Source organism: Ctenopharyngodon idella, chromosome 6 (assembly GCF_019924925.1).
Source record: "Ctenopharyngodon idella isolate HZGC_01 chromosome 6, HZGC01, whole genome shotgun sequence".
NCBI lineage: Eukaryota > Metazoa > Chordata > Actinopteri > Cypriniformes > Xenocyprididae > Ctenopharyngodon > Ctenopharyngodon idella.
In genome coordinates, this window is record NC_067225.1 from 26,745,819 (window position 1) to 26,758,148 (window position 12,330).

The 12,330-nt window shown below is 36.7% G+C and overlaps 1 protein-coding gene across 3 annotated transcripts in view; it reads right to left on the bottom strand.

Moving 5' to 3' along the window:
- Positions 1 to 12,330, bottom strand: part of pdzrn3b (PDZ domain containing RING finger 3b) — a 92,280-nt gene that overhangs the window by 14,637 nt on the left and 65,313 nt on the right. The window contains exon 1 of one of the 3 annotated variants that reach the window (XM_051896647.1): positions 8,610 to 9,249. The exons of the other annotated variants lie outside the window; for them this stretch is intronic. Within the exon in view, the coding sequence (XP_051752607.1) occupies positions 8,610 to 8,792 (183 nt within the window). The 5' untranslated portion in view covers positions 8,793 to 9,249. Of the gene's footprint in view, positions 1 to 8,609; positions 9,250 to 12,330 lie in introns of those variants that run through there. 3 annotated transcript variants of the gene reach the window in all.

The window sequence follows — 12,330 nt, forward strand, 5'->3', positions numbered from 1 at the left end:
CCCATCCAGGCCTAGTCCTAACCTGGTCTTTAAAACAAGAAATTCCTATGGAAAAATACAGTATAAAAGTGTTTTGTTTTAGAATCCAGAACTAGTGAGAATGAAAAGTGGTGGAGATGAAGAGAAAGTTGGTTTGCATGTAGTAAAGAAGTGCAGAACTGAGAACTTCAGATCCATCTGCCAGGCTCTCTGTGGCACCTGCATGGACTTCTTTCATGTTAATTATTGTCAAAGAGTACACCTGTGAATAATTAGTTATTGCCTTCTAATCACTGTTGTTTAGTTTCCTTTCACTCTTGAGTTCTAGCATCCAGTTAAACCTCTGTTTATGCAAGAAACATGTAACCAAATATATGCTTATCAGTGAGGAAAAATGAATAATTGTTCATTCATTGCACAATGAATATGGATAACCACTAATCTGAATATTGAAATTGGTCTCGCGCAACGTCTAAGGAAGTTACAACCGAGGCTTGAAGTTATTTTATTCTACATGTTTAAAATTTAACAGCTGCTACACCTTGTTCCCTTGCAGGCCATTTTTACAGACCAAGTTAAGTGAAAAAAAAAATAAAAAAATACTAATACTAATTAAATAAACATTTAATAAATTAATGAATAAATAATATCGCTGTGACCCTATATAGGAAAATCAGTTTGGAATAAAATGGATGGTTAAAATATAAAATAAAATAATATAATGCAGGCAAATGAGATGTATATGCAAAATTGCTGAAATTTTACCTCAATATTTACTCTAACACACTTATGTTCTAGTCAAATGTTATCTGTGGGGAATATTATGTTACTAAACAAATATTTGACAAATGATGACATTCCATCTAAAAAGCCATCTGGGCAAAGAGAGCTACCACTAGAAATGATGACAATACCATCTTCACACACTTGCACAACAAGCCTTTAGTACCCAAAAATGTACATATTTAAGACACAACAGCACCAGTATTTTTAAAGTGAGCAGTATTTAGCCACTATGAGAGCACTCATTCTGAATATAAATGAGATATAATAGCTCCATCATCAGCATTCAAAATCAGCCAACTGCTCAAGCCTAGAGAGTTCAAACTTCTCTGTTAGCATGTTTTATTCATGACTCAGCATGGACACCAGGGAAGCATGTCACCATTCACCCCCCCAACATGCATACACTCAATTTTTATGCTGTTAAATTGTGTCTTATCACATTCTAAAGAATAACAAAGTCTCTGGAGTGGAAGCTTGTTCTCTGATGGAAATGCTAATAGCAGTTTAGCTTCTCAGAATTGGGTCTATTAATATAAATGATTCAGAATTAATGGATAAAGGTTGACATGCTTTGCTTTTACTATTTCCTTGTATGCAATTATAAAACAGACAGCAAAAATAGTTGACCCCTAGCATTAGACAGAACAAATGGCAGACGTAGCATCATAAGTGAAAACAAAGACAGTTGGGACACTTAATCTGGTCTTATTTCATTTTAATTGTGAAGAATCTGATGCATCTGCGCAAATAAAGCTGTCCATAAAAATGTGAGGGCACACCTGTGTTTGTCTGTCGCCATGCAAAATCACATCTGCGCCAGACTTATGGAGACTAATGACAAAATAATGCACATCTATTCATATTCTCCACTGAGAATCTACTGCAATATATCGTGTCATATATATATATATATATATATATATATATATATATATATATATATATATATATATAAATAAAACAGACAGCAAAAATAGTAATCCCTAAATATATATATAAAATATACATATATTTTATTCAATGCTGAAATAAAAAAAAAAAAAAAAAAAATCTATGATATTTGTGTTTTAAGTTTTTTTTCTGGTCAGAAGTCTATTGCATTTGCATTACTAATTATATTACAGCAAACTCTAATAAAGTTTTTTTTAATTTTTTTTTAGTGTTTTTGCCTTGTTTACATCGTTTAAAACAAGATTTACATGTGTTAGTTAATAAAAATTTTCAGAGAATTTACAGTATCTTGAATTAAGTTTACCAATTGGCAAAACTTTTTTTTTGTCTCGTTTTAAGCATAAACTTCACTAAAATTTGCGCTTAAGAAAAAAACTGTTTGCGAATATTTCAAATCAGTCATTTGTGAGGTTACAATTCAGTTAGATACTTTCTTAGAAGGCAGCTTCCTATGTAGACACTAGACAGTAAGTCACTAGGTTTTCAAACAGAACTTCTGCTTCTTCATGCTCAATTTGTTTTGTCTGTAACTTGACATGTTTAGTCAAACTAGGTCTGTGCTTAAACAGTTCATGTTATGTCTTTACTTTGCTATGGTAAATCAACATTATGTCTATAGCACTGTCAATGACATGTCAATATTGACATGTTATGTCTGTATTTCATCTGTTCATTTGTCTCATTCCATCTGTATCATGTCACTTTGTGTATGTCTTTGTCATGTTCTGTCCATGCTTTGTCTACCCATCAGTGCCAGCGGAGGAAAGAGTTAGCTTGTAAGCCTGCAGACTGGAGGGTAGCAATCTCTCCCGAATGGCTGCCGACCACCTGCTACAGCGTGAAGCAGCTGTGGAAGCGCTGTGGGGAGGACCTGTCCCTGATTAAGCTAACTAGACTACACTCAGTCGATTTCCCCACAGCAATGAGCGTTTTCCCATCCCATCGTTGTATAGACTAATTAGGGGAAGAAGGGGATAGCAAGAAGGATTGTGATAGTGGAAGCAGTTTGGAAAAGACAATGCAACTAAATGACAAACGGACAGACGGACGGATGGATGGAAATTCTGAATTTATAATCCATCCATCCATCCATAGACATACAGATAGACAGAATGATGGATGGATAGCATTATATATTTAATTAATATTTAATATATATAATATAAATTAATATTTATATTGTTTGATCTCAATGACAAACCAATATTATTTGGCATCAATATACTACATATCATTTTAACACTACATAACATTATAATATATATTTATATTCACAAATTTATCATGATTTTCTTAGCTGTTTCTTATATTTGTTTTTAATTATATTTTAAATACATTTTATTAGAATATTATTAATGATTTTATTTTTTAATCATCTGTTATGATTATTTTTAATTCATTTTTTATGTTGAGCACTTTAAATTACCATTGTATATGAAATGTGCTATAAAAAATAAATAAATGTCTTGCTTTGCGAGACATTTAATTTCTGCAAACATTTTGAAGAATGTAAAAGGCCTGCCAAAGTGTGTAAAGCTTTTAGAAAAAAATGCATTAGCTAGCACTCATCCAGTACAAACCTAATCTGCGTCCGAGCTTCAACAGCCTGACTGTTTTGATACTCTAATTAAAATGAAGGTCTTACACGAGGTGCAGACAGGCGCCATGGCCATTACAGGCCACTTCTAGGGAGATTAGGAGCCACAGAGCTGTCAAACACAGTCTCCACCAACATGATGGGCCAACATGGGCCCATCAGGGACAAAGGAGACTAGATCTCCACATGGTGCATACCTTTCCTGTTTAAAGCACCGAGTTCAGCACAGTAAGAGAGAGATCAAGTTTACTCAGGGATGGCGAGGTGAGCTCGCTGCGTCCTCTCTCGGTTCTAATTATCTTAACTAAAGGGGAAAATGACCTTCTCTCGACCTGTAGCTTTACAGGGACTAATTCTCTTTTCCTGTGAGCGGTTTTGTTAAATGGGGCTGCTACATTGAAATCAATAGGCCAACTGAACTGCTGTTTTTAAATGCAGAATTTTGGCAAATGTTGCCAGAATACAACACAAAAGCACAGTGGAAGCTAAGCTGCTCCTTCACAATGAATGATTGCTACTAAAAAAAACTAAAAATTGCATTAAAAGCACATGGTTTGAGGTCAGTAAGATTTTGTAATGTTTTTGAAAGATATCTCTTCAAGATATGCTTATTTAAAACACAGTACTAATATACTGATTTGGTGTTTAAGAAATATTTCTTATTTAAGGCAAGACATCTCTGAACAAGAACTAACAGATATCACTAGAGCTGGGACAATACATTGATTATCAATTTGTGATACAATGAATCTGGAACAATTCTGATATTTTCCGAATGCATCGCGATTCTCTCTCGAATCGATTCTGAGCTTAGTTTTTAACAGCAGATGGCACTATTTGCTTTAGAAAAACACGTAACATTACTGCTGCTTCCAGTTCCTTTACACACACCACTTAAACCTAAAATTATCATTCATAAAGTTCGAAAAGGTTGAAGCAAATTGCAAGTGTGTTTGAAGTGGGCTGTTTACATTAATCTTGTGTCATAAAAGCATTCTGAGCCGAGGCGCAAGTGTAATTAACCACTTACATGACTCAGACGAACACACAAGCGCTCTCCAGCAGTCTTCTTTGTGAGCATTTGTGTGGTTAAAAACTAACCTAGAGCGCCATCTGCTGTGAAAACTAAGCTCAGAATCGATTCGAGAGAAAAAAAAAAAAATCAGGATCGATCCAGATTTATTGTTTCGTGAATCGAGAATTGCATTGTCCCAGCCGTAGATATCACCATACTTCCCTAGTTGATTCATGATATTAAGAATTGCAAACATTTTTTGTATTACAAGTTTTCTGAAATGTTGTTTAAATATGCAAATGATTCAGTCTTCAGTGGTGAAACAAGACAACACAAAGACCATAAATAGACAACAATAACAATAAGCATACAGCAACCAGTATAGTCTGATTCACAAATAAAAGTACTCTCAAGAACTGATTCTTTTGAATGAATTAGTCGAAAAGACTCACAAATCAGTCTCACAAAAACTCACGTGTTACCAGTTTGAAGCGGTTCTTGACTTCCTCATTGAACCTATTACTTTCATCATGACCAACTCAAGAGTTTTGTAATAATAAATGGCACTTTAATTAGAAAGAAACAGTAAATTTAGGGCTGCCAATTGATTAAATAATCAGATTAATCACATATGTCAATATTTGCACTTAGGTGGTAGCTTTATGCTTGAATTACTCCCATGATATCAAAATTCCTTCTTAAAAAAAATTTACATACAGGTTGAACAGCATGATTAAATGTGTTAATTTCTGGAGTTATATGCCCTGGAACACATGGCCTGTGAAAACAATTCTGTGTGCCCATGAATCTCTCTCTAGGTGAGTGTGTGTTTATGTGAGGAGAAGGCATCCTTCTGTATCAGTTAGCCTCTGGGGAGCTCTAAAAGAGAGAGACAGCAAGAGAAAGACAGAGAGAGTGCCAGACACCCTAATGAAGAGGATCTGTATGTATTATCTGGGGATGGGCCCAGTCAGAATCCTGATCCCCTGCCATCCAATGAACCATACACATTCTGACAGATCTCCAGATCTCCCCAATAACGTTTAATTTTCAGAAAAGCTGTTTAAATCCCCAAGACCAATATAAATCCATTTCAATAATGCAGTTCCATGTCACAATCTACAACACACGTGTGTTTACGCACATGCTTAGAGAGGTCAGCATAGTCCAGCTGGACACATGGGTAAGCGGGCGCCTGGGAAAGGATGAGTCAACAGATCGCTTTCACACTTCAAACGAGTCTTTCACTCTATTCATTAAAAGCCCAGCGACATCCTGCCGCCACTCACAGGCCTTAATTGTGAGTGACCCCGACGCCAGCCAAAGCACTCTCAACATTACCCTACGAAACAACAACCCCCTCTGCCGCATACTTCTCCAGGCACCTACTGTCTGTGTGAGACGGACCGATCGGACATCACAAAGACTCCATTATCTGTCTGTGGAATCTACATTTGCAGTATACATGAGCAATATACTTTCCCAACACAACTGTTGATTTTACATTACCTCCAAACTTTATATTACCTAATATTACCTACTAACATATAGGCATAGTATACTGTATGTATATATATATATATACACAATAATATACAATAATATAACATACAGAATATATACGATTTAATGATGTCATGCTGTTTGTGGTTTCTGCACTTTCTGAACAATTCCTATGATTTGCCATGACTTTTTAGTTGTCTGTGTTTTTCTGGAAAAGGATTTGAAATTAGTGCTGTCAAATCGATTAATCGTGATTAATCACATCTAACATGAGTTTTTTTATATATATTGTATATATATTATATATATGTCTGTGTGTTTATACACACACATATATTATGTAAACAAACTTTTATGTTAGATGCAATTAATTGAGATTAATCGTTTTGACAATACTAAATATAATAATATTTTTAAATATAAAATGTATTAATATCATTATCATCATCGTTATACAAATTCATAATGCATTTTGGTGTAACATTTATTATTGTTGTAAAAACTCTATTAATTGGTTCTGCATAATGGTTCCCTTTCAGTCGGTCACGTTCGACGTACGTCAGTAGTGACGGATGAATTGGGATATCGCCAGAGAGCCCAATTCATCGGTCACTACTGACGTACGTGTCCATTCCCTCCTTCAGGGAACGAGGGTTACATACGTAACCGAGACGTTATCAAACATGCTATAAAAACTATATTAGTCCTGAAAGCCTGTAATAGAGATTGACTGATTCAGTGATGTTCTGTCTACCTGGTTTTAAATGTGTTCTGTGTTAGGAATGAAATAACACGTCCTTTGCTGTTGTTTTCAGCATGGACGTCTTCTCTCTTCTAAAATGTCTCGGTTTGATGCTTGTTTTATTGGTAAAAGTCAACTGCTCATGTCTAATTTTAGCAATGTCACACTGTCTGATTCAGCACAGAAAAATGGTGCCTCTCTTTGATGCATAACCCCAGACAAAAATGGCAAAACAGCTGCATCATCTACAACCAGCACAGAAAACAGCAATATCAAAGCTTCTCAGATGACATATCAGTATCATGTGAGGTGTGATGAACACCATTTGATGTTAAACATAGACGAGCATCTTTGTCTGACAAATCTTTTCTCAGGCATGTGGTGACCCGGCTTTGAGTAACTAGCAAAATGAAAGCACCATTAGAGAAACCAGCATGGTTCCCTTTACTAACAGCCTGTCAATCAAAAGTAATTGACAGCAGCATGACAGATGCAGTTGGATGGAGGAGTAGGTCAAATAAAGAGCTCATATGATGGGCCCAATATGTCTTTGTCTCTTTTTTTGTTTCATTCAGGTTTTTTTTTTTTTCCAACAGGGAGTGATTTGAAAAGGCTGATGCTTCCTTTGAAGCCCAACATCGGCCATTGGGTTGTTAACAAACAGAGACCATTTATTGTTGTAGTGCACACACAAATACACATATATATTCACTCAGCCCTTAGCGGGAGAGAAAGCTTTTAGTCCCGCTTTCACACAGTCTGTACGATCAAAGCGGAGTCTTTCACAATAGTGACTGCTCTGTCATCAACAGCTAATGCAGAGAAACAGCCGCTGTGGAATATAGTGAAAGGAAAAGACGAAGTGGCCACTCATTAGATTTACTGAAAGCACCCTCCTCACACACCATACAAACATCAAGTATGCATCCCTTAGTAGGCAAGGAAGTGCTAACAATGTGGTTGTACAATCTTCCTGGATGCTTTCATGCATGAAATACACAAAAAAACAGCGATTCTAGTGTCAGGAATTGAATAAATTAACAAGTTTTAGTTTGTATGAGCTTTTTAAATCAACAAGAAGTCCCCACACTGGAACATATAATTCAGGTTACAATTTGTTGATAACTGTCAATTTCTGTGATAATGCGTTTATGGGTGCACATTTACATAAGTATAAGTAAGAGCATGTGTCTCGCCGTGTTCTCAGAGGCCCCCTATTGGTTTTCATCTACAGCCTCCTGGCGATATTGTGTCAGACATCCTAAAGCTGTAAGCGTCAGGATCACAAAACCCACAGGAAATTAAATCAGAGCTGACAACAATGTCAAACAGTGACATAATGCTCACAAGGACAGTTCTTACATGCTGCATAACATGGCACAAATTCAGAAATATCTGATGAATAGAAATTAAAAGACAAAACTATCTGTCTATCTATTTATTATATGTCAATAACCCACTTTCTACAAACCACCAGTGTAACGTCAGAGCTTATTACACCAAACATATAACAAGAAACAAAAGCAACAATAATTTTTGCATTTGGCTCAAATGTAGCCATGCCAAATAGATGGACAGTGATTCACATACAGCACTGACAATCAGCCTTAGAATGGAAAGTTAGCTGCTTTAAATATAGAAGATAGACTGAGATCTGTCCACACATCAACCCTGTAACATGACGATTCATAAACTGTCACACTCAATTTAAGCTATCCCAAACACAGTCACATAACTCAAGACTATGGACTACTCAGGACCACAGTGCCAGAACATCACTCTCCAAAAGTAGCATTCTGTCAGACAATACTTTCATAAATATGATATACAAAAGCATTACAGATTACAAGTACTAAAAATTGTTGTACATTATTAAAAATGATTGATAATCAAAAACAACTCAACATGACCATGAAATAAAAGTCCACTAAGATTCAAGCATGGTACCACCTTGAATTTATCATACATTATTCATAAAATGATTGATAATAATTCTAATGAACAACTTTCTGTGAAAGATAAAAAAGAACAGTTACCTGGCATACTTCATACAGGAGTTTGTATTGCTCTTGAGGCTTCTGTAGAGTACAGACTCTGCACCCCATCATGGACAGATCAGACCATCTAGTTTTTCTCTTGGAGGAGAGAAGGAACTCAGTGCGCTCCCTCCCTCTGTCTCTCTCTCTTGCTCTTTCACATGTGGCTACCCTCTTGACCATACACCTTGTCTTTTCCTCCTCCTTCTTCACTGTATCTCACCTCCTTTATTCTGTAAGATTTGCACAAGCTCTCAAGCATGCACTATCATTCAGTATGAGTGTGTGCATAAAGGTCTTAGTCAGTCCCCCTCTCTGAATCTCCCTGCTTACACCGGCAACACTCTACTACTTATGCACGCCCAGTCATGCATATTAAGCATTTCCTCATTGAATATTCATAAGGGGGCTGTCCTACAGTGCTGCTGTGTGTAAATGGTGATTTGGGTACATTTAAGTCTGCTCAAGATGAATTAATTATTCGTTCCACCTGATGTGTAAACACAAAGGCATTATGCCAACAACGACTGTCGAATGGGGTCTGATAATTATGCAAATTGAAATAATTTGAGACAAGTCATTCAAACAATTGTTAATGCAACAAAAGAGAAGCACTCATGAAAGATTTTCTTTTCTCCACTAATATTGAAGTATAATAGAATTTTTAATAAATTATAAAAACAATAAGCAGAGCGAATGTTTAGTTTCGTCTTTATTTCTGTGACCTTTGGTATACAGCATGCATGAGGAATATAAAAGAATAATCGGGGCAATCCTTGGAGCTTTTTCTCTGCAAATAAGTGGGCTGACGGCCAAGCAAACAAATCTAGAAACTGAACGTTTCCTTTCACCTCAACGACCATGCTGAGGAGACTGATGCAAAACGACACTGTGCTCTTGGTTCCACGCTAATGCGTGAGTTGCCCTTTACGGCACCATAGCTGACAATAGGGCAGTGCAGACCTGGCATTGGCCATGTCCAACACTGTGGTGCCACTCAGCCAACCAAACATAAGTGCCAATTAGAAGAATGTTGAACCGTGCTGGGGCAGTGTTCCTTAGTCACACAAGGGGAACTATGATATTATTTCATTCACTAATGGGGCACTGCTGTACAACAGGTTGCTAGTAGTGTTGTCGGTACTGAAATTTAAAAAATGTGACGCTTTGAGCACTGTTGAGCGGATTCGTAAACACAACTGGCCATTGTGTTCACTCGCTCTTCAGATACGTCTGTGATTGGCTACAATGATCAACGCTTCAAAAACATTGTAAATAGACATTAATGACGCTCTTCACTAAGCGCTTATTGAAAGCAGGCGTCTATGAGCAGACCGGTCCGCTGAGAGACGCCTTCTTTCAAACACTCTCGCTCCCACTTTCAAAACGCTTTCAAATTCAAACACTTCCGTGTGCTTTCAAAGGCTCCCATGCGTTGATCATTGTAGCCAATCACAGACATATCTGTTGAGCACGTGAACACAATGGCCAATCAGAGGTGTTTACGAATCCGCTCAACAGAATGCATACACAAATATCCAAGTAAACTAAAAAACAAAAGTTGATATCAATGGGTATTATCAAATGCAAGTCAGAATAAATAGAGCACATGTTATTCCTTTATGGCATGACAGCTGAATGTCTGTCCACATTCCATACGTGTCTTTGTATTTTCATAAACACGTTTTGCAGTCCAAAGATATCAGGAATGGCTTGCCTTGTTGTATATTCAGGGTTATCAGATAAGAAAATATTATTTCAGACGTGAGTTTAAGCTGCCTCTGCCCTGTATGAGCTATCATCTCATTGACCGGGAATGTGTCATGAGGGAGCAGCACAGGAAGGTAGTTGGCATGGACCATCCTTTCCTACCAGTCTCTGTGAGAGGGGTTAGGGTGAGAACTGAAGTGTTTCTATGTATGTTTATGTTTAATCTGGTGGCAGTGGTGGGATTTCCTCAGACCAGATGTTTCCATATGATACTTAACTGTCCCGGTTTCCTGCCATTTCCCAGTCTAGCTCCATAGGATCATTCCACTTCCAATGTTCACATCCTTCCTGGACCGTCCTGTTGTCCTCTCTCAATGCAAGCATAATCCCTTTCCACCATCTCTGGTTTTGGAATGATTGACAGCCCTGAACACTTGAGATCAAATGATGTTATTAGAGCTCATGGAAAAAACAAAGGACTGCAAGAGGCATCATGCCGAGCAGATGATAAGGGTTTAGTTTATTTGAAGGTACGAATTCATAATTTGGATGTCTTTCTTTCTTTTCATCATCTTCATGTTTCTATCTTCAGTCCCTAGAGCTATTGTTTGGCCTTGATAGGAGTGTGTATGTGTGTATGGATTAGCCTCTGACCTGCTTAAGGCTGAAATGATCGAAGAGATTTACAGACTCTTGACTGATCTCACCTCAAGCAAGAAGATTACTAATATATATATATATATATATATATATAAAATTAATTTTACTCAGTTAACAAATTTACTTATTTTAATTTAATTCCAACAAATCGAGAATTTCATTATTTTAATGCAGACAAAATTGCTTGATTAATTGTGATTCATTTTTCTAATCTACCGACCACTCAACTACATACAAATTAGTATGTTGTAAACATATTTGTCATGGTAACAGTTTGCTGTTGTGCCAACAGTGCACTTCGCCTCTTTTTCTGGGGAACTTATTTTTTCCCCCAGACTTTTGATCTTTAAATTCTGTAAAAAAAAAAAAAAAAAAAAAAAAAAAAAAAAAAAAAAAAGGTCATTAGTGAAAGTAGGACTCCTGTTGCCTGAGCCAAACAAAAGAAGCAGCCCAAGTCACAGATAATGATGTTTCTCGGGGTGTCACGAGCCACATGGGAGGTGGAGGAAGGGCCAGAGAGGAGGTGAGTTGACATGAGGGGGTGGCGGCTACATCATCCCCACTTTAATTAAGACAACACCGGCATTGGGAGAGCTGTGTGGCCCTGCTCAGGGGCTAAGCTCTGATGCAAACATTTATATTCATCGCCTGTTCCTCCAGATGTCTCGCTGTGGCCCCATTGGACCCAGTTTAACAGTTGTCTCTGTTGATGTTTTAACAGCCACAACAGGGGGCCAAGGATCTTAGTAGCATGAATTCTTTGTTGAAAACAACACTTTGAATCCAACTCTAAGGAGGTACATGCATTCATTTCAGGTTGAATTTCACATTTTAACATCAGTCGTTATTGTATTCTTTTAAAATTGTTTTGTATGACATTTAATATAAAGAGAACTCTGCAATATTTCTCTCTAAAGGAGAAATCATCTTTAAAAAACAAAGCAAATATACATAGGTAATAGTTGTATAGGGACTATTACTGCACACAGATCTCACAATGCAAACCTCAATAACAATGACAATCAATGAATGTAAAAAGATGAGTTCCTAACATCACCACACAACAATTAACTATTGTTGTAAGTGAGTAAGTGACAAAAACAATAACATTGGTATAAATAACAGCAAAACAATAATCATATAACAGTAACTACTAGGGCTGGGTTCAAAATATTGATTTCTCAACTTCAAGAACTGAAAAATCTCAAGAATCAAGCTTTCAATCTATGCTGTTTTCAGTTGGTTAATGAACAAAATTGTAGTGTACCTTACATCCAATAAATAGTAATAAGCTTTGTGCTTTGTTACTTCTGATATGAAACAAAGTCCCAGCTTTCAAATTCTGTCAATT